The 23,266-nt window shown below is 39.7% G+C and overlaps 1 protein-coding gene across 1 annotated transcript in view; it reads left to right on the top strand.

Annotated features, from left to right (window-relative positions):
- Positions 1–1,168: 1,168 nt before the first annotated feature.
- LOC104527470 (anoctamin-1) overlaps positions 1,169–23,266 on the top strand; it is a gene marked incomplete at its 3' end in the record, with an annotated part of 33,079 nt that continues 10,981 nt past the window's right edge. Inside the window, exons 1-12 of the mRNA XM_010171194.2 lie at positions 1,169–1,339; positions 3,634–3,960; positions 6,183–6,281; positions 7,832–7,983; positions 9,245–9,299; positions 12,117–12,168; positions 14,864–14,929; positions 15,413–15,468; positions 16,956–16,997; positions 20,480–20,544; positions 21,119–21,253; positions 22,618–22,778. Of these exons, the coding sequence (XP_010169496.1) occupies positions 1,232–1,339; positions 3,634–3,960; positions 6,183–6,281; positions 7,832–7,983; positions 9,245–9,299; positions 12,117–12,168; positions 14,864–14,929; positions 15,413–15,468; positions 16,956–16,997; positions 20,480–20,544; positions 21,119–21,253; positions 22,618–22,778 (1,318 nt within the window). The remainder of the gene's footprint in view (positions 1,340–3,633; positions 3,961–6,182; positions 6,282–7,831; positions 7,984–9,244; positions 9,300–12,116; positions 12,169–14,863; positions 14,930–15,412; positions 15,469–16,955; positions 16,998–20,479; positions 20,545–21,118; positions 21,254–22,617; positions 22,779–23,266) is intronic.

Here is a 23,266-nt window from a genome sequence, read left to right as displayed (position 1 = left end):
ATCTCATCCTTCCATGTCATCCCTGAAGTTCAACCAGATGCAGACAGATAGTTTGGTGAAGAGGTGTAACATGCTCTTAGGCCAAGACACAGCTAATTAAAATACAATATCTATCCTCACCTCATCATTAGCTTAGTGGCAGCTCTAGGTAGGAGAGAAGTACTTTTCCTAATTGGCTAATTCTGTACAATTTCTGCTGCTATCTGCTCTGGAGACAGAGGGTTGAACTAGTTGCAACAACAGACTGTTGTAATATGGCTACTACTAGAGTGTGCTCCTCTGCATGTTTTTGTCACTTGTTTTTTGGGGAGAGTTAATTTAGTATCCATTCAAGGCTAAATCTAAAATTCTTGCTTTATCTTCATTATTTAGGCAAGCAAATACTACTCCTGTGTGGTTTTGGGTTTGGTTTTTTTTTTTAAAAAAAAAGGTTATAATGCTGTAGTATTTTACTTCAATATCAAAATGAATCAAATATTGGAAAACTTTGCCTTCTATTGCTTGCAAAAATGCACATCTGCAAACACTACTTTGTATCTTATCAGTTATCTGGTTGTTCAGTTTGTAGTGAAATTTTTACATTAAATCCTTTAGCCATAGATGCTAATCCTTTAGCTACATACTTAAATAATGAGTGGAAACAGTACAGATGTCTGGCAGGTTGAGAGGGAGAAAACCTCAGGTTTCAAGTCTACTTAAACAAGAATGGCTCAGTAAATCCGAGGCAGTACATAGGTAGGGGGGAAACCCACTACTTAGTTTTTCAGCATGAAGAAGTGTTTGTTGAAGGAGAAAATGCCTATTGAAAAGGGGGAAACCATCACCACCTATCATCACCAGCTAATTCTCAGACTAGTTTTCTTTTTTCCTTCTCTTGCCAAGAAATATAATCATTCCATGAGACCATACAGTAAACACATCCTGAGACAGCAGTGCAGAAGAGAAGCTAACTGAGCAATCCTCCTCTTCTGAAGAGCTAGGTAGGGCTGAAGAGGGCTACAGGAAAGCTGAGAAGGGAGGCACCGAGAAGGGTGGGAGCCTGCACAAGGGCTCATTGGCAGAAGAAGGCAGGAACAGGTTACGTTTCAGCTTGGGTGGCTCTGGGAGGAGCAAGTGTTGGGATTAGAGTGTCTTAATGAAATTGTTCCTTTTCTTTTCAGACGCAGACAGTGAGTTTCATGGGGTGGATTTTCTGCCAGAAGATCTCAACGAGGCTCCAGAGGAGATAGGAATGAGGGTGAACAAGAAATACTCTTGTCTACCTGCTGAGGAGAAGGGGATCCACATTATCAACATCCGAGCTATTGAGGATATAGGATATGACCAGCATGAGAGTACAGTGAGTAAAGGACTTGCCAGATGTGTCATAACTGCTGTACTGTGCTTTACCCCTTAGCTTATTTCTCATTCTTTCCATTCCCAGGATGCTCTGAAATCCTCTCCTTCTCTTAGAGGTGCTGAGGAGGGTTGCCACCAGCCACAGTACATGCTGATTTAGTGGGGTTTGTTCTCTGATGTGAAGAAAAGAAGCAAGGGATCCTGGTTTAACCCGTAGCATAAAAAGGAGTTGGTTATTATGAGAGTCATCAATGTGGCAATAAGGCTGTGGCAACTATCAAATTCCAACCAGGAGATTCTGTGATTCTATGATTCTAAATTTCTTTGTCCATATAGAGTAGAACAGAAAAAAAAAATGTCTAAAATTTCATGCAAAAGCTATTGTTAACATAGGCAACGTGAAACTAATATTCTGTAGCATACAATAGAGGGGAGATTTCCAGTGTCATTAATTGTGCCTTGGTTAATTCTTTAACACTGATTTTAAAGAAAATTAGTAATATGAGTACCCAATAGGATTAGGAGTTGGTTATGTCATAAACACATAAAAAGGAGTTTATTTAGGTGATATAGCAGATCTTACTGTGGAAAGATGTACTAGAAGAACAATACTTGATTCATTGTGCTTATGCTTAATTAGGATGGAGTGTGGAAGAATAATTCTGTCAGAGTGTAAATATCTCTCCTGCTGTGGTAAAACTGAAATGTCTTTTCCATGTCTCATTTGCAGCCAAAGGGACATGAGCCCTACATGATCTAAGGCAATGCAGCACTCTCTCTTTTTCAGGGTAGCAGCACTGTGAGAAAGGATGTGGCCTATGAGTATCTTTCAGTATTAACACCAAGAATCTAACAATTTCTTTCTTTAAAAGAGGCTTCTGTGAGTCTTCTGGCTGCATCCCTTTCACAGTGGACTGTGAAATAGCAATTCTCATATATTAATAAATTTGTTGAGGCTTTAGTATCCACAGTGCAGCACCTTCTCCTAAATTGTCAGTCAGCTTTTCAACAGGCAAGTTCAAATAATTGCTGTCCCTCATGAAGTCAGTCCAACAAGTGTAGGAAGGGATTGGGGTCTGAGTCTTTTGCCTGTTCTATCTCCCTGCACTTACCTGAATATTTATTGGTTCAGCCCAGTTTTTCAGAAATTGATGTTTAATTAATTAGTAAGAACATCTTTAAAAATTAAGTACAATTAGTTATCTTAAAAGAAATCCCAGTGTTCCTATATCTTGTTTACAACAACTATTTACTTTGAAGAGGCATTATATCCTGAAAATCCAGTTAGTTACTATTTCTTAATATTTTGAATCTACAGAAATCTGCGTAGCTGAGTTGCCTGCCACAAGCAGACTGACAGCTTGCTTTTAAAAAAATGTGCTGAGTATTTTTTGTAAAAACAAATGCAAGTTACTTGTGAATTTTTATTTATTTATTTGTTTATTTTATTTTAAATGGTCTGTGCATCTCCAAGGATAGAATTGTGAATTATGCATGAGAGGTGCTACTGAAAGTAGAAATGAATAATTGTTAGTACTTTTGTATGTTTCTACAGTTGTAGTTTTTCAGATAAATGCTTGGAAATGGAATTTTTTAAAAACTGACATTTTGTGCATCTTGCAACACTTCCACAGTATTAATTCAAGTCAGGATTAAAGCCTTTGCCACCAGCAGATTGCAAAGTGGCACAGGTTTTATAAGTGGGGAAAAAAAGTGATGAACTCAGTAAGCAGTGAACCCACTTCCCTGGCTATGGTCCATCTGTATTTTTGGCCAAGCTTCATGACCAGCTGGCTCCCTTCAGTCTGCATCTAAGATGATCTCTTTCTCAGATGATCCAAACTTGCAACAGAGAGATAAGAGAAGTGAGAAATGTTTGATGTTAATCTACTTGTCAGAATTGAAACACAGATGTCTTGAGTGGAGAAGGACAGATGATCTTAGTAGTGATTAACCCCCAAAGGAGAAAACCAAATCCACCAAGTAGCTGATTTACGAGCTAGTGTGCTGGTAATTAGATTAAATCCCAGTCATTTTAGCTATTTATTTCTGGCCAATAAAGACCCAGCTGGCTATCAGTAAAATTGCAGGTGTTAACTTGCAAAATTGTTTTGAGTAAGTAGCATGGGGGGGCTCCTCATGTATGGGTGCTGTTTGAAGATAGGTCATTGTGTGCCCCAGGCAAGAAGGAATCCTTGATGCAAGGATGTGGTCTGTCTGGTGTCTGTGTTGGCATGTGTACTCATTATTCTCCTCCTCTCTCCCTCTCTCCACACCCCTATTCCCTGCTTCCAGTTATTAAATTCCCTATCAAAAAATCCAGATGCTGACTGCAAATATGGACTCTACTTCAGAGATGGCAAGAGAAAAGTAGACTACATCCTAGTTTATCATTACAAGAAGTCCTCTGCAGGGAAGACACTCACCAGGAGAGTTCATCATAATGATTCAAGTGCCCGAAGCACCAAGCAGGACCAGCCACTTCCTGGGAAGGGAGTGCAGCTGGAAATGGGGGAAAGTGAACCTCATGTGGACTACCATGAAGATGACAAGAGATTTCGCAGGGAGGAGTATGAAGGGAACCTCGCGGAGGCTGGTCTGGAACTGGAACACGATGAGGATGTAAGGAGCCATTTTGAACAGTTAAAGATAAGGGGGATAACCAGCGGTCAAATCCTGGGAGATGCTGAGCTGTTCTGTGAACCTGACTCTCATCAAGGTTACACAAACTCAACTCTTCCAGAATTTGATTTCAGTTCTGGCAGTGCCATCCTCGCCCACAGATTTAATTTGCTTCACAGGAATGGGCTGTGGTGTTGTTAATGCCCCAGTGAGGTAAAGTTTCTTACTTTTCTTGGCCAGGACTCATGGCACATCTGCTGTTGCAACACAGCTTGTTGATGTGTTGACTTATCTAGAAGTGAGGCTTAAATTGCTCTGAATGCTGATCCCAGTTTGGTGGGTTTACAGTATGGTTTGGATCCACTGGTAATTCCAGTTCTGATGAAAAATAGCTGATCCAGACAGTGACATTTTTATACCTCAGTATAGACTTCAAGAGAATTAAATTTGTTCAGGAGGTTCTGGGACATGCTCTAGCTCGAGCACGTGGGTCTGTATTATGGTTTGCTCTTTCCATTCTTAGATATGAACAGTACAGCTTGTAACACCTTCCACTTGTACCCTGAAAACAGTATATTCTATTAAAAGACCATTAGACTATATAAAAAATGATGTGTGTGAAGTACTGCCAGTGTGTGATTAGTAGAAATAGGCACAGCCGTATTAATTTCAAAGAAAGCTATTACAATTAACTGATCCAACCAATATGCCTGAAACTCCTGTGAGAGGGGGTAAACATTTATGCTGGTTTTATTTACAGGATCTAAAAGCTGAGATTAAGCATCTAGACTTGTGATCAGAGTGTTATAAAAAAGAGAAATCTGCCAGCTATTATTCACAAATTACAGGCATGTACATAATGAGAGATATATATAAATAAAATATATATTTTGGATGGTATAATGCAGAAAACCCTTTCACTTCTCTGTCCCTTGGGTGAAAATAAGACTTGTTTTCCATCAAACTTGCAAGCTGTTGTATTGAACTGGAAGTTTGCCTGTGCCAAGTCATAGATATTTAAATCCTTTGCAAGATGGGAGGTCCCCACCTGTGACATGTAATATGATTTCAAATTATGCAGAAGGGCTCAGGGTTCAAGCCAGGACACTTTAAAAGAGAAAGAACTCTGTCCTTTGAGTACAAGATACCAAACCAGATCAGGAATGTATAGAGATGAAAGCGAACCGCAGGGATTTACATCAGCTTCCATATCCAACACATCAGCGTCGGGGGAAAAACCTGCAATCACTTGGGCTTGAAAAGCGTGCCACAGAGTTGCGTTGGAGGCTTTACTGGTTGCAAAAAGAGCAAAGGTTTCTTCACCAGATGATGTTTACTGAGTCACTTAAAGTCTCTTCAATGAAGTAAATTCAAAGGTGGTTTGGAAGCCATGCCTAATGGGAAGGCTGGCAGTTAGCTATGTCCTCTGAGTAACTGATTTCTAGAAAGCCAGTGCAGAACATGCCTGAGTTGGTACAGCAGCAAGATTAAAAAGATTAATTAGAGTTTCTTTCTCTTTTGTTTGCTGAATGCCTGCTGGTTTGATATCATTCATCCAGTGGCTTTGAAATGGTTACTCCTGTAGGAGTAAATATGGGTGTATGTGGGAGTGCCAGAAGCAAACCCCCATGTCCAGCCATCTAGGAAACTAGCAGGATGCAAGCATACCCCTATATTATCATTGACATTTAATTTTTTTTCTTTTGTTTTGTTTAATTCTTCCTGGCAGTTTTCCTAATTAAAATGTGTAGTGTTTTAATGTAGACATTCACATCTGTATCTGAGGCTGCTCCTTTCTTACTGCAGTTCTGCTCCTTTGAGATCCTGAGCAGCTCTTAGGAGGCAGCAGGGACTCTCTCAGCTCCATTAATTACCACACACTCACGAAATGATACCATTTGGCTGGATGCCCGTGCTTCAAATTTAACTGGCTTAGTCTGTATTTGTGTCTATAGTCATTAGCTTTTAATTTCCCAAACAATTTTTATCTGTTTAACCTTGTGGTAATTGTTCTGGAAGACAATAGCATTTTTGAGTCACATTTTATAGCAGCTCATCAGAGAGAGGTGTTCTGTGATTGTCCTGTTGTTAGAAACTAGCTGTCTCGAGTGAGATTTAGCATGCTGGCAGTAACAGACCGTTTCTTAAATATCTATGAAACGCAAGGGGAAAAATACTTAATTTCTCCTCATCAGTAACCTTTTCTCTTGCCTTTTTTAAAGACTAAAATCCACGGGGTTGGATTTGTCAAAATACATGCACCGTGGAACGTATTGTGTCGAGAGGCAGAATTTCTTAAGCTCAAGATGCCCACAAAAAAGGTGAGTCCTGATTTTCTCTTTTCCCTCCAGAAGGCATAGTTCCAACATATGCTCATCTCTGAGCACCTTACAAACGTAGACTTTTCTTGCCATGAGCATTTTTTAAATAGATAACTAATCTGTACAGAAAATGAGAGTCATAACCTTGCTTGCTTGGGACAGCAGAAAGAATAATGGGAAGCAGGAATGGAAATCAAGAATTCCCAGCTGCTACCACTATCTGTACACGATGCGAGTGATTTCATACACTGCTTCATCCTCTCAGCGTGTTTTAAAAGAGATTGCAATTGATGATGAAATTTATGTGTGGGGTTTAGAGGGTTTTTTCTCACCCAAAACACTAAGACTGCTAAAAATGAACATAAGAGTAACAATTTGTGTGCAGTAGTCTTGCTGGGTTTGGTGACTCTTCATATACATCGTTAGTCATATTTGCAAGAGCTGGGACTACTCTACCGCAAAATAAATTACCTTTCAGAATATTTGAAATATCATTAAAGAAATGACAGTATATTTTCATCAATCCTAAATCATCTGTGATCGATAGCTACCTGTTCAGTGAGCATAGCTAAGAGATGGATTAATATTTAAACACGTACTAAGTGCATGTCCCAGACTGCAGAGGGAAGTCTGTAATGGAGCAAGAGACAGTCTCCAAGCTCAACATCATTTATTACAACACTAAAACCACACTTTTGGTTTGCATTTGATATTAATCCCCATTATTGCCTCACTCTACCACTGATTTTAATCAGAGGCACAAGCAAATAAAAAAAATATGTCTGTTGTGATCCTGCAGTTAAAGCTGCTTTGCCATAAGAGAAAAGTTAGGGCAGGCATTTTGTGGTGTGGGGGGTTTGTGTGAAAGGGGCCACTCAAGCCTGTGGGCATTGCCCAGGAGAAGTGATGTGCCAGAGAACACCCTGACACCCCTAAATCCTTATTCCAGAAGAGCATCTTCCTGCGGTGGGATCCCTGCCCTGGATCTGCACGTAATTTTTGTGGCTCAGAGTGAGAAGCCTGTAATCCTCTTTTGTGACCTGCTAACACAATTCCTGCATTTAGTGCTACAGAACTGCAGCAGACAAGTCAAGATATTTTGGTTCCTTTATGTGGAAGAGGGAAAACTCCTGCAACCTGCACAATATTCCCAGGAATATTGCCCCTGGGAGAGGAGACCACTTTTGTTGTTTTGCACAGGAGCTCCGTAGCTCCTTCATTTCTTTGGTTTGTTGCACCAAGAAAATAGTAAATGCCAGAGGAGCAGGTGTCTCAGGAGTCAGTGCTGAATATTGCACTGATTATTTGGAACCAAACACGGGCCATGCTTTGGATCACAGGAACAGCACTAGGCTTCCTCTGCTTGCCTTGGTTTGACTTTCCCATCCATCTGTGTGTTTCTGAATATTTTAAAGAGGATAAGCTATACCCTCCAATAATTTATTGTGATGTATTTATTTAATTGACAGTTTATTCCTTACAATTCACTCTTCTCTTATGGGTAACGAAAAACCAATACAGTTTTACTGTTTTTCTCTTTGCCCACTCAGATGTATCAGATCAATCAGACCCACGGTCTTCTGAAAAAGATTAACTCTGTAATTCAAAAAATAACGGAGCCCATCCAGCCAAAAGTAGCAGAACACAAACCACAGACGGTGAAACGCCTCTCCTACCCCTTCTCCAGAGAGAAACAGCACCTGTAAGTGAAAACTTTCTGTAAATCTCCATGTCAACAGGTTCCAGCCTTCCTGAGAGCAGCTAAGGCATCACAAGGTGAAAGGGAAAATGAATGCCACCACTTTTAGTGATGACTCTAAAAAATATTTCCATTTTGCAGCAAATTTAGTTTTGGTTTGGTTTTTTTTTATAGCTCACTGTTGAGGAATGAGGCTTTGTAGAGCCCCTCTGTAAAACCTCTGTGCTGCTGTTGTGGTATATAATAAATATCTATATAACTATACGCATCAATTGTTTAGACTGACAAACCAAATTTATAATGCAGTCTACAATAGTCTATTTTCCATGTAAAATAAAATGCTCAGTAAAATCTGCAGCCAGAGATGTGGGTTGATATATTTCAGAATAATTTCATTCATCTGATATGAGCAGCTCACACACGTACTGCCAGCCAGACCTCGACTTTGGAAATGCTATGAAGTTGGTGGTAGCTTTGCCATCGATTTCAGATCAGTAAGACTAGCTGTAAACGTGGGTGTAGGAAAAAATCATAAGGTGGGGCCCAGCCAAAATTTTAACTGCCCTGGATTGCTTTGCTGCTGCTCTTCCTTGGCCAGCATCCCAGAGGAGAAGCTTTGAAGGCCACGTTTAGGTATGTGCCAGCTGGAACAAACAACAGTCCTAGGGCAGGATTTCTTCACCGTACCTACAGGGTTTTTAGTTTTTAATCAAGGGATGCAGAACACTGATGGAGTTGTGTATGTTCATTGGGCCAGTGAATTTGGGTGACATTTGATACGTAGAATATTCCTACAGCAAAGGAACCTGGTGACTCAACTCCTTACCTCAAGTGTGCATGTGCCTTATGCTGTTGGCAGTGGTGGCTTTTTTCAGTGAGACCACCTGTGTCTTTGGTGAATAAGGGAGGCAGGAGTGGCCTCTCAGGGTTTAAGGTACAGAGAAAATGTAAAAATTATTAGGAGAAATTCAAAGCAAGTGGTCAGGAATTCAACTTAAATGAGCACCAACAGCCTTTTTTGTGCCGAAAACCTATAATTATATAAACCTATAAAAATGTAAAACTAGTGAAACGTATAAGCAGCCTCTTTAAAATATAAGAGTTGGGATGAACTGTCTTTTTAAAGAAGTTTCTACAAGCTATTCTTTAATGTTAGCTATGGGAAATCCCCAGGAGAAATGAAAATATTGAAAGGGTCAACAAGAGCAGGAAATTACTGGCTTTTTTTTTTTAACCTAATGGCTTCCTTCTAATCTTTTAACAGATTTGATTTGTCTGACAGAGATTCCTTCTTTGACAGCAAAACGAGAAGCACTATAGTAAGTACTGTATATAAATAATTCGTGGTGGATAGTGCCTTAGTCATGGTGTTAATAGCCCCTTTGCCAGCTTTAATACAATGCCTGTTGTGAGTTTGCCTTCTTTAACCAAATGCCAGGGTGAAATCAGCTATTTAAATTATGAATAAAGCATTTCCAGCTTTAGCTTATGTCTTTGATGCTAACAGGTTGCTGCTGTTTGGAAAATAATTTGGAGCTTCTTTCAAGTTCACAGTTAATCTGGGGCATCGTTTCTCAGTACACATACCACCAGAAAGGAATAGATTTAGACTCTACTGCTGGTTCTGCCACTGGCTACCTGCACCCCTGTGACTCATTTACCTTTTTGTAAATACACATTGGTCTTTTTATAAAATGCTGGGAAATTTCCCAAGACAAATTCCAATGAAACAGCCAGGTATTTACAGGGAGTTGAATTTATAGGTTTTGGGGGTAATTCTCTAGAATGGTGTTAAAAGTGTTGATGTTTATGATTTTTATTTAACATTATTTAACATTAATTTTGATTTAACACTAAAGTTTACATGAAGCAAATGCAACAAGGACAGAAAATTGCATCTTGTTCTGGTTGTTTAAGCATCTGTTCACCTCTGTTAGGCAAGTGTGATGTACACATACGCAGCGCTTCCTGCCTCCGTGTTGGAGGGTCTCTCTGTGCTAGCATGGGACTTTTCCTCTTGTAATTAAATTTCTACAGTTCCTTTACAGAAGTGAAACCTAATGCAGGAATACAATATCACAAACTCCATTTGAGTGCTTCCTTGTGACTTACAGAACATAAAATAGAGTGGGGGAGAAGGTGTAGCCTCCTTTATAGCCACTGAGGGGGGAATTGAGAGGACAGCTCATCTGACATCCAGGGCGGTTGGAAGGGACCATGCCAAGCAGCACTTGCTGCAACACTTTTCAAACTATAACATGGACTCTTTGCCTCATTCCACCGCTGCTATTCGATGTGTTGGAATGTGACTGTGAGCGTGCTTTTATCTTATATTTAACATTAGCCTTTTGGATGCTAAGTGGTTTCAAAAAGAGCTTATATCGCAATTATAGCTGTCTTTTATTGCTACAGTGATAAGGGGTGCAAGATATCTAACTTCCCTTTCCTGCTTTGAAATTCCAGTGTGTGGACCCTGTGATGTAGTTCTCTTGTAGCCTGAAGTGCACTGATTTGATGTGAGCGCAGGTTATCAGGGCTAGGTGAGTTTGACCAGGGGAGGCAGATGAAGCAGCACAGAAGGGAAAAAGAAAAAGACAAACATTGAATTGGTTTATTTGCAATATTTCATTAGAGATTGAAAAAAAGCATAACTTCTGTTTGTAGACTTTCTTTTATACATCCAGGTTTATAGTAAAAAAAAAAAACAACCTTGTAAGTACAAGAAGCTTAAGGGAACAAATGGAGATTAAAAATTCATGACAATAAGCTGTCTGAGAAAGGTAGCAAGACAAAATGTCACCACAGGACAAGAAAGTGAGCAAGACTAACTGAAAAATTGATTGAAACAAAAGGAGCTCATAGCAGAGACTGGGAGGAAGAGCAGAGATGGGTTATTTTTTTAACCACTCAAGGAACACTGGGTATATAACAATAATGCTGGTAGTATGTTGCTTTGTTTTGAAATCCCTGTAAACCACATGGTAATGAAAGACATATTGAATGTTTCCCAGCATCATTTTATTCTGCTTGCATTTCTCTCTTTGTATTCTTGTTTCTTAAAGTTCTCTCCTGCCTCTCTTGTATGTATTTTTAAACCACAGTGCAAATATTGACCCTCCCGCCTACTGCAAAATGAACAGGAATCTAGTCCCTCCCTGTGAAGCTTTGATGAATAGAAACTAAGCCAGAGACCTTTTACTTATTTAAAAAACAAAACAAAACAAACAAAAAAAACACCAAAATAAACAAAAAAAACCCAACAACCAGCCCTTTAACCTGGAATTAGAGAACAACTACAGGCAGCTGAGCTGTGGGATTTGCCTCCTGTGCCCTCGCTCACTTCCCTCCATGAATTGGGCAGGCTGCAGCCGAGTTAGCGAGCATCCCCAGGGAACCGGTCTGTGATCCCCAAACAGGCCAGGCACTGGGCAGCAGATGCTTTTCCCTCTGATTTTCCTCTTCTGCCCGCTCCCCTGCCAGCCTGGTGCCAGCCAAGCGCTTGCCTTGCTGAAGAGCATCGCTGCACGGGAGCTGTGCAGGGCGAAAGCTTGACCGCTCGGGTGGCGTGCTGTGATGTGCAAAGGTTATTTGACAATAAATGCAATAAATCGTAAAATAAATACATTTCTTCTGCTGCTGAGGTCATGCAAGCTCAGAAACTTTAAGGTCAGCCTGTGTTAGTCCAGAGTCTGATAAACGGCTGTGTGGTACCTACACGTTAGGAGACTGAAGCTCTGCTGAAGACCTTGGGTTGAAGCCAGCTTGCACCATCGGAGGCGAGGGAAGAGCTGGCCCAGCACACCACCTAGTCTGGGTAGAAGAGAGCTTCTGATCTTTGATCAATGTCCAATATAAGCAAAAACAGCATTTATGTTATGTGAGTGCTTAGAGGTAATAACCCTCTTTCCCCTGATCAATTATCTCGCTAGCTAGCTATTTAAACCTTGACTGTACAGATAATTCAGTGCAGAAAGCTTGAAGCCCTCCTCTCCTGAATGCCCTGACTTTTATTAAAGAGCGATGACTTCATCGGCATCTTGGTTTTGCCAATATTTGAGCTGTACACAAAAAAGATTGTGCTTCTCACTGGCAATATCTGAAGTAACCCTTTCCTTTCTTTTGTTTTACTTCTATAGGTTTATGAAATATTGAAAAGAACGACATGTACCAAAGCAAAATATAGCATGGGTAAGGAATTTTATTCAGCTTTAAGATCGATATCATTTTCAGGTATTGAAAATAATTGCAAGTTGTTACTGGCTGTGGCGTTTAGGTTTTCCCCCTGCTCTCTAATTTGATGTATGTGAATGTAATTGTTTTATTTGGAAATTTAATTTAATTAATGTAGCTGTTTGGAATTTTTTCGAATGTGAATTTATAGATTCAGTTCTAAATTAAATGGCAAGTGAGCCTATAGCCCCTGCAGATGTTAGTTAGGTCCTTTGCAGCAGGACTGGATGGTGACATAAACCAGTGGATAGTACGTGCTCTGTGTTGGTTCAGTTTTACACCCACTGAACTCGATGACTGTGTTACCATGAATATCAACAACTGCAGTGAAAGTCTATGGCTTGGCCCATTCCTTTTAAGTAGGAACCTCATATTTTAATCACAGGATGACTTTTCAGTGACTTGAGTGAAATGGTCTTAACTGATGACTGCCTGAAACACTGTCCTAAGTGGAACTGAGATTAACCCAGTGGAACAGCCAAGGACTAAGGCATGCACTGAAAGCTGGCCCATCTCTTGGCCCTCCAAACAGTTGTTGCAAGTCAGTGGGTACGACGTTTGCATTGCCACAGCCAGTAGTTTTAGGATTTCAGCCTTAAGGCTTGTGCTGTAGGAACTAAATTCATAATACAGGTAAACATGAATTGCAAGTCAGGTGACCTTAAAAGATTTGGTGGCAGCTTTTCCTGTTTTAGGTGTTATTTACTTTATTTTATACATATGATATATGGGTATATACTTGACTGTGGGACCAAAGTTAACAAATAGTTAATGGTAAACCATATTTATATAAGGTGGAAGGCGGAATTCCCTTATATTCAAGCTTCTTAACAGGCAACCAACTGAAATGAATTTGTGTGAGAAAAGTGTGTGAACATGGGAGAAAATGTTTGGTAACTGTTGGAATCTGTTATAGCATTTATTTGCCTACAAGCAGTTAAATAAAACAATGGGAACCTGAATTACAGGTAGTTCTGTTCAATATTGACCCATCAGCTGCTTAGAAATACATCAAATAATGGAAGAATAATTATGCCAGAAATTATTTCCATGCTTTGACTTTTCTGTTGGAATAACAACATACAATGTATGATTGTTGAGTCCTTATATACACTACATTTTGGTGTTCAGCCAGTATTAACAGAAGTACTGTTTCCCTGTAGCATGGGAAATCCAAATTAATCTGTGACTTTAGGGACCCTTTTTGAGTCTGGTGCTGGATCATTTTCATTGAAAATTACGTACTTGCACTCTTGAAAGGGAAAGGTCATGCAGCTCAGCTTGAAATTTTGCCTTGGATTTGGTTACTCACTTGATTTTTTTTTTCTTTTATTTTCTTTTTTTTTTTGGTCCAGAAATGGGACTCACATTAGAAATTAGTTGAATAGGGCAGAGGCTAAAGGAAAGGAAAGTGTAAGATCATTCTTCTTCCTGAGACTAGCAAGGTCACATAGTATACCTAATAAAAATGTCACTAGCCCAGCCCATCCATGGGTATACTCAGCAGAACTCAATCGGCTCCTTTGTGTTCCAGCACTGGAATGCTGGGTTATAACCCAGCAAAGGTTGCAAACAAACAGATTTGAGCAAACACAGATAATTCTGCAACATTTCTGCCCAGCAGGAAAAAGGTGGCTGCCCAGTGAACACTGCAGTCTTTGTTATTTATTTTGCAAATTTGCAAAGATGTGACTCTGTCTTCGTTGTTAAATACTGATACATAGAAGGGTGCTGTGCAGCTCTTTGGTCAGTCACACAGAATCAGAAAAATAATTTATTTGCTCACTATTTGTTTCTGCCAGAAGCGTGAAAACATTTGCAGACAGTTCATAATACTGTATAATCTTAACTAGGACATTGAAAATTAATGATACTGCAGGATACTGAGCACTCCTGGAGCAGTTCCTCCAGCAGATTATTAATATCTCAAAAATGTTAATGAACTTGAAAAATTCTCATTTCAAGAACAATCAAAAATATCTCAGTGAACCTACAGTGATCTCTTTCCTGGTTCATAGTCTCTGTTCCTTCAGATCCAGTCCCGCACTCTTTTCCTTAGCAATGAACTGATGGGTAACATGGTGCACACTGTGCACATCATTTTTCTTTTCTTTTTCTAAGTCCTTTTAAATTCTCCATGATCCCAGTGGCCAGATTTCTTTTTTTATTATTATATTTATTTTATTGGCATTAATCAGCTTAGCCTTGTACAAAACCAAGTACTTGACTTATTTCTGATTCAGCACCCAAGACTGATCCCTTGAGTCCCTGAATGTATCTTCACGGATAACACGACACCTTCAGACATGGGTAATACTCCATAATTGGAAGTAGCTATATTAATGCCAGCAGCTGCAGCAAGAACATTAGAGAAGTAACGTGCTACAGCCCTCAAAGGTCCAGGTCCAGCCCAGTGACCTTTAGGAATGGTGCAGCGAGCTGCATTGTTGAAGAGCCCCTCGCCATTGTGCTCCTCCAAACTTAGACGTTAACTCCTCCCAACCCATCCGTACTCTGGCCCCAAGTTAAGGAGCAAGACCACCCCTGAGAAGGCAAGACTCCTCCAAGTCCCTTATGCCACATACATTTTATAGATGAAGCATTAACTGCTTTCAGCCTCATGCATGTCACTAATAAACGGATGTGTAAACAGGGAAAGGAGAGGGAAGAAAGAAGGAAACTACCCTTTTAAATAAAAGACGAAAATGTGGTAAATATGGTAAGTATGACGCCAAGGTCTTTTTTATTTCTCTAATCAATCTGAAATCTGAATTCAAAACTCTGTGTGGATGATGCGTGCGTATGCGTGTTCCCGTATGCCATCAATTCCAGCCAGATTCTTCTTGTGATCGAGCCTTCTGCTACACACTTTCAAATCTGCAGGCTTGCCCTTAAATCAAACTGACTTTTCAGAAAATGCAATTTATTTTAATGACTAATTTCAAGTCATTGGCTTCTAATTCTTGATCCTCAAATATATATGACTTCCTCTTGCTCTCTGCAGTTTTCCATTTTGTAAAATGAGTCATGTTTAATAACCTATATGATTAAAAATGAAACTACATGGAAAGGAATGAGATGGCAGAAAAATCGTTATCTGACCAAATGACTGTTATTTTGAGGGAAATCTCCAGGAAGGGTGATAAAGTGAGACTGTCTAGCCATGAAATTGTAAATAATTATTATGTCTTTATTTTTTAAGGGATCACCAGTCTGCTTGCCAATGGAGTTTACAGTGCTGCATATCCTTTGCATGATGTAAGTGATCTCAGAATATATTTTACATATCTTCTATCTGACACCAAGAAATCCTTAATGCGTTACGTATTAATGGCATCATCTCAAACGCGAGTGTTCAGATCCTGACTTCCTGCTCACTTGTATCACGACTCCAATAACTTCTGCAGGTTGTTTCCATCATTCTGCTCACTATTAATGAATTCCCCACCTCTGTTCTACCTTTGATGATAGTAAGTGACATTGGAATGTAACATTGGAAGAGTTGTTTTGGTGTCTTAGCAAACAAAATGCTTCTGTTAGTTTCTGATTTGTGCTTCTGAGGTCCCTAGCATTAGTTCTAGGAAACGTATTTATTCGTGGGGCACTAAGTGGCTAGTTCCCTCACCCACATCTCCCTGGCACCCACTTGCAAATAAGGAGATGTCAGTGGCTTTGTGCCCATGTGATTAGTGGCCACTGGAGGAAAAACCATAAGTGAGAATTTGACATGACATATTTCATGGGACTGAATGTGACCACAAACCTTCTGCTTTTGAGCAGTTTGGTAAGGTGTCAGAGTGTGTTCAACTACAATGTTCATCGAGAGGATTAGAGAGAGGTGGGGAATTTTGGTGGCACTCATATCCGAGCTGGGGATCCCCATCCTGTCAGACGTGCACAGCAGTTGGATGCTGATGACATTTTTACTTAGAGGCTCAAGGTACGACTAGAACTGACAAAGACTCTTAGCTAAACCCTTACGGACAAGCTTGACAGATGTCAAGGGAACGTGGTGGTCATGCTGCTCATGATGAGCCTACAAGTGCTGTCAAGCCTGGTGCCCGTTTTCCAGCATGGGATGTGAAAATGAAGTGTGTCTTCCTAGTTTTCTGCTCCCCTCACTCATACCACGAGTGCTTTATCTTGGCGTAACCGAGACCAGAACAGCCTCTTTATCTGATGTTTATCATAAATGTCAGCCACTCTTAAACTACAGTGATATCGCTTAGAAATCCAGAAAGGTTAAATAAACTTCTCTGCGTGTACTTGTCTCACATCTTTAGACAGCTACTGATAGGCTTGTATATTAGTTATTGTCTTAGTTTACTCCTTTATCATATTTAAAAATAGCTCCAAATTAAAACCTCAAATCTAATCAGCCCTGAGTGTTTGGAGCATCTGGATAGGGATCAGCTCTCTCCGCTGGTCTCTTCTCTTTCAAGTGGACTGAGCTGAACCCCAAATACCGCGGCAATGCCGCATCCTTTCCCTTGACATTTTTAGGCCACCTTTATCACTTATTCATTCCTTTTTCCTCTGTGACAGACATTATTACTCTTTCTTAATGTGCCTGATGACAGAAGACAAAGTGTGCTATGACAAATGAACTCCTAAAATACAGCATTATTTTACAGATTGCTTTTTCTGTTTTTGATGCATTAAGTGAGTGGGATACATGGGTATGCAAGAGGCACAGCAGCTCTGGGCGCGACTCGCTGAATGACGCACATTTTCTTTTTTTAAAGGGTGACTATGAAGGTGAAAACGTTGAACCTAATGACCGAAAAGTAAGTTGATATAAAGGGGGTTTAACATATTCACAAGTGTCCCAGCCTGAAGAGTCACCTGTTGGAATCTGGATGTTTGCCAAGTTGTCACAGAAAATACCACAAAAAGGCACAAAATGCCAAGCAGCAGAAGTACAGAAGTACTTTCCAGTGCTTAAATACGGAATACAGAATGCACTATGGATATGTATAAATTACTAAGCTCCATAATGATACGTTTCTTGCCACGTTGGTAAAAGTATTGACAGCATTCACCTATAACTTCTCCTAAAGTTCAGATGATGTCTTTTCAGGCCAGCTCTGATGAGAATATGCTCAGTCATATTCTGATATCCATATCTGACATAAATCCTGCTTCACTCAACAGTGAGCTCCAGTCTCAGCACTGCAACCTCTGCTGAATTAATGTGCTGCTCATCTGGAGCGTGAGGATCAGAACTGGGGGAGAGGAGGGAGGGGATTGCAAACAGAAATATTCAATCTTTTACCTTTCCCAATAACTTTCATGCTTATCAGAAATGAGGTATTCTCAGCAAAGCTTTAATGTGTGCTGTTCAGCCAGAGACTGCCCCGTGGATTTATACTGATGCGTTGCATCACTTTTTGCATAAGTCTACTTTAAATTGTGTTTTTATTGCCTGTATACTGAAAGATACTTGTTCACTGTAGTAAAACGAGTAGGAATTATTCTGATGAAATACTTTTTCATAAGAAAAAGCACATTTTTTTGCCCTTTGCAGAAATGTTGATTTCTTAAATTCAGAGTGCCGTTACTACATACTCCTGATCACACTTCTCTGCAGAAGATAGGCTTTTTTTCCATATATCAGACAAAAACTGAAGTAGAGAGGTTGTGACCAGTTCTCTTAGGAGGAGCTGTTAAATTTGGGTGCTGTATACATTGGGCTTTCAGACTTTGCCTTTCCAGTTTGTTTCATGGACACATCTCCAAGGAAATGCTGTGGACCAGTGAGGGCTCAGGTCCTAGGAAAAGCAGACCCAAAGCTCTCCAAGTTGGTCATATAAAAATAGGTACCTAAAATTAAAGGTCTTCTGGGCCTCAAGGTGCACATGGCTCCTCAAAAGAGAGCAACTATTATTTTCCACCTCTATTGATATGTGTTAAAAATACCACATACCTGTTATTTCATTATTAAGCAATACGTTGCTTAACCAAAAGTAGGATGAAAGTCCATGTTTTCCCAAAGCATCTGGATTATCATCTTTATGACTAACTTTTCAAACCTCACAAATTCACTCATTTCACAAGTTCACTGCGTGTTTGGAAATATTTACCTTGGCTTTTGACATCCAGTTCCCTCAAATAATCTTTTGGTGTGTTTTGGCATGTCTCTTCTGGTTTCTTGAAGCTTCCTTTAATCTAATCCATTGCTAGGCTAGGCTTCTGCCTTTTTTAACAACAAAATTAAAGAGTTGAGGCATAGTAATGAAGTAAATATTTAGGGCTAGTGTGTTGATCTTCTCTAATCATGTCTTTGAAGCTGTGCTTTGAATATCAGGCTGATAAATGTCAGGATAAATGAGATAATTCTTTTGTACTTTAATCACAAATTGGATTTCAAGTGCTGTACAAAACTGAAACATAGCACTGATGCAAAATCTCCTTAGCGTAGTATTTTGATATGCCTGACCAGCTTAGAAAAGGGATCTAATTTCTAGCAAAAACTTAGCTTGTAAAAATTAAGTAAAAAAATAAAAAATAATAAAAAAAAAAAAATAAAAGGAGGGGTTTTAGCTAGTGCACATGGATGTTGAAGTGACCCGAGTCATTAATTGTTTCCCAGACATAGGCAGCTGGCCTTAAACTTTGGAAATGTGGCTGAAAGAAACCTAAAGCAGAATAAAAATAAAACTGGAAGAACGTTGCTGTTTAATAAAGACCTGCCTTTAGCTTTCAGTTGCTGCTCTTACTATTGTAAGGAAACTAATAAAGACTAACGATTTTGGGTTGCAGAGGGGAAAACCCACAGCCCACTTATATTTTTGACGTCATATTTCTGTAAAAGTTCTATTTTTTTTTTCTTAATGACTCGAACCATATGTATGAGAAGTACAGCAGTTCAGCTTGGAAAGTTTGTGTTAATGATTTGGCAGGAGAATTGCAAAACTGCTCTAGAAACGTTGTTTCCTGTAGGATTTCTCTGTGGTAAAATGTGTGAAGTAGGAATGGGTACAGGCAGCAGCAGGACTGCCAGGCTGCCCGTCCTTGCTTTGCTGTGTGTTGATGGAGAGAAGCAGGAGGACAACTTCTGTCACATTTCTGGTGATAAAATAGCCTACAGATTGAAGCAGTAACATCCTGGTTGGGCTGTTCTTCTATGACCAAGATGAATAATGTTGCCCTCCCTATAAGGATAACTGGCTTTACCCACCAATGGAGGTTTGTGTAACCAAACTCTGAAATTTTCTGCCTTTTTTGTTTGTTTGTTTCTTTACCTGATGTTCGATGAGAAGAAATACCTCGGCAATAATCAGTTCATGCTCTTACATTTGAACGAGCAATACAAGAGGAAAAAGGAAAAAGGTGATGTTGTTGTCAGATGAATTAATGAAAGCAGGAGTGATTATCAAAGCTTCTCCTTGAAATATCAGTAGTTGGTCCAGGAGCATCCTGCTACCAAGTTCATGTCACTTGAGAGAAGCAGTAAAGGGAGACCTGACTGCACAAGCAGATGTAAAGCTTCTCATCCCCTTGTCCCACAGAAAAGGTGATGACTGGGCGGCCACTGAGCACAGTTCATCTTATCCAGTGTTTTTTGTATGCACACTGATTTCTTGTTCACTCTGTTAGCTGAACTGAATTAAGAAAAAAAAATCAGATCTGAGAAACGCTATTTTTATATTTTACAAAGTAAAGGTTAAGTTGAAGGTCTCAGAGGAACCTATTTTTGTGAGGGATTCAATTTTCTAAATCACTAATGGGGATCATTGTTTTCCTTGGCCCATATCCTAACCAAAAGGATGAGTGGAAACCATAGTGTTCTTTTAGTTTAAAGCTGAAAAACTCTTAAGTGCAGCTTTGAGGCACCTCTGTACAGCACCTCTTGATGGATGCTGAATATTAGAGTTTGTATAGTGAAAACAAACCAGTTTATTCTATTCTTTTTCTGCCTTGTAACTCAAAGCATATTCATCTTTCACATCTGTTCTGCTAGATACCTCCTATGGGTCATAAAATCAGGATTACTCTCCCTGTCCCTGCTGTAGTTATCCATCAGTCCAGTTGCTGAAGAGCCTTTTAACGCACTGGAATTCATCACTCTATTATAGCATGCCAAATCATCAGATTTGTTTTTAATACTTCATGTAGACTTGCAGAAGTGTATTGGCAGATTATGTGTCGAATCCACAAAGTGGTGAGACCAGATCCACAGCGTGAGCTCTGCAGTTTGCTGGGACCAAAGGAGAAAAGGCTCATGTACGCGGTGCTTTAGCTTTCACTTTGCCTTTCTGTTTTCCAGCTCCTGTGTGAGGAGTGGGCGAGCTACGGAGTCTTTTATAAATATCAACCAATTGACCTGGTGAGGTGAGAGTTCAGCCCTTAACGTTGTGTTTCCACAGGGCAGCGCTGAAGCTCATGCTGCTGTCCCTACGGGGATGCTCTCCTCAGGTGCCGCCCCCGGGGACTCTGGAGAATGGGAAGTTTGTTGGGAGAAAATGAGTTTCTGTGGGTTTAGAAACACACTGATGTATCCTACCTAGTGTGAAAGCTTGCAGAGGGCATGTTTTTAATGAATTTTGTTTGCTCCTGGTAAAAACTGAGAGTCTGGAGAAAATGAGGTGCTTTTTCAAGACAATTAGCTCACAATCCAAAGATACCAATTTACACAGCAGAAACACCGTGGGGGAAGGAAAAAAAGACTATTTGGACTGACTTGCTTTCATGGTGCCTGTATCTCTGAATTAACTCCAAGCATCATGAGAAAGAGAGTTCTCTGAGAAGAAAAAAATTCCCACAGGTCACCAGATCTTACTTTCTCCATGCTTAGTCCAGCTGCAATTTGTAATTTTAGCCACATTATATTTTAAGAAATAGGGAACATTTCTCTCTCTCATCTCTCTCTTTATTTTATTATTTTTTTTTTAATAATGTATTTCAGAAAATACTTTGGAGAGAAGATCGGGCTGTATTTTGCCTGGCTGGGAGTTTATACACAAATGCTTATTCCAGCTTCAGTTGTGGGGATTATCGTTTTCCTATATGGCTGTGCCACTGTGGATGAGAATATACCAAGGTAAAATAAATAAATAAATAGATTCTATTAGAAGAGGCCACTAGAAATTCAAAGTAAATCATTACCTTTCTCTAGAAATGTTTTGTCACTGATATCTAGGGTGAGCACAGATGAAACTGTGCCTCTTGGTTTCTGGAGCTTGCCCAACACCCTGATCCATGTTTGCTGGCCACAGCTTCCCCAGCTCTGTCTGCCAACTGGCTCTTGCCAGCATAGAGCTCCCACCACTCTCCCTCTTCACACCCTGGATGTTTTGTCTTTTGGAAGTTGTGATTAAAATGAAGCCACCTCTGCATAGAATGAGGAGCTTTCAATCCCACCGATTCCTGCTCCCAGGAATCAGTAGAGTTCTACCAAGGGCTGAGAGTGGGCAGCAAAACTGCAGCATGTTTCTAAATCATCAGCATTTATTGTTAATATTACTTGTGGAGTTTGCATTGATATACTAAAAATAATTCTTGGCTGGTTGCTCAGGTAATTTTGAGTTGTTTATTTGTTTTTTTTTTCCTAACTCGGATCATTATTTTAAAACAAACCAAGAAAATAGTGCTGATGATGGGGTTTATTTCTTCCCATCATAAAATGCTGAGGAGGGCATTGTGTGACATAAAGATGAATCAAGAATACACATGCCTAAAATAAGCAATTGTGGTCAGATTAACAAAACCTTGATGTCCTACTATTTTTAATTTTTTAATAAGCTGTGTATTATAATATTTTTAAAGCCCTGTGATTTTTGCATTATTTGCCCTACATGCATCATCAGCTGTAGATGAAAATTACATCGCTTGTACCAGCGTAAGCACTGAGTAACAAAGCAGATAATGGATATCGAAAAATAGATTGTTTTGTTTAGTTTTGTTCATTAAGATTGCTTTGTACCGCTTCCAACAGTTAAAGGAAGTCAAAGGGAGTGTCACTGTTGCTATTTCACAGATGGAGTGCAGAGAAGTTAAGTTGGGTGAACTCCAGTCTCGATACTCAGCGCTTCCCTTGTACTTTATCTATTGCTGTAGTTAGTATTTCAAAAGAAGAGTGATTTTTATATATATTTTTATTTATTTATTTACTGTAAGATCCTACAGTAAAAAGCATAGAGCCTTAAGCCTCTCGTAACGCACCCTTATTCCCTGGAGCAGAAGTCAGGCTGGAGATGGAGAGAGCAGTCTTCCGTGAGAATTTCAGCCCCTACAACGATGCAGGTTACAGACAGAACTGCTCACTGGGGCAAGAACTGGAAACCACTGTGAGGGTAGTACCTCATGGTCCTATAGATGCTGTGCAGAGCAGAAAATATCATTGAAACATAAAAGATGGAACTGTACTGACCATGCTTTTTTCCATATCTTCTTGTTTCATTGCAGTATGGAAATGTGCGACCAGAGAAACAATATCACCATGTGTCCATTATGTGACAGAACATGCAGTTACTGGAAGATGAGCTCTGCTTGTGCGACTGCTCGTGCAAGTCATCTGTTTGATAACCCTGCAACTGTCTTCTTCTCAGTCTTCATGGCTCTCTGGGGTAAGAAGATGCATACCTTCACGTTAAGTTTTTAATTATTTAAAATACAACAGGAAGAAACAGAAGAGATAAAGCAGTATATTTATACTCAGGCAGTTAATTATATAAAGAACTTATCTTATTTTCTTTCTATTTTTTTTCTTTCCCATGAAACTGTCACCCCCAAATTTATATTCTGGACTGAAAAGCTAAAATTCAGAAAGTTGCTCAAGATGAATATCAAATGAAATTGTTAAGCATCTGTCATAAAACTGCTGTGTGGTATGTCAAAATTTCATTAACGGGATTGCACAGCTTGCCAAAAAAAAAAAAGAAAAAAATCTATTTGCAGAGCCAGCTTCCACTTTAGAACATTACAGAAGAAATGTTTTAATGTACTCTGAGGTTAAGGGGAGGGCTCCGCAGGGAAGTGTAATGGCCTTTAGCGTCTCAGGACAAACCAACATTGATTCTTGAGTGTGCTCCGAGATGCAATTAAGTTTATCAGC

Source organism: Antrostomus carolinensis, unplaced genomic scaffold, assembly GCF_000700745.2.
Source record: "Antrostomus carolinensis isolate BGI_N321 unplaced genomic scaffold, ASM70074v2 scaffold12907, whole genome shotgun sequence".
Classification (NCBI taxonomy): Eukaryota; Metazoa; Chordata; class Aves; order Caprimulgiformes; family Caprimulgidae; genus Antrostomus; species Antrostomus carolinensis.
The sequence above is the reverse complement of the archived record's forward strand: the minus strand, read 5'-3'. Positions and strand labels throughout refer to the sequence as shown.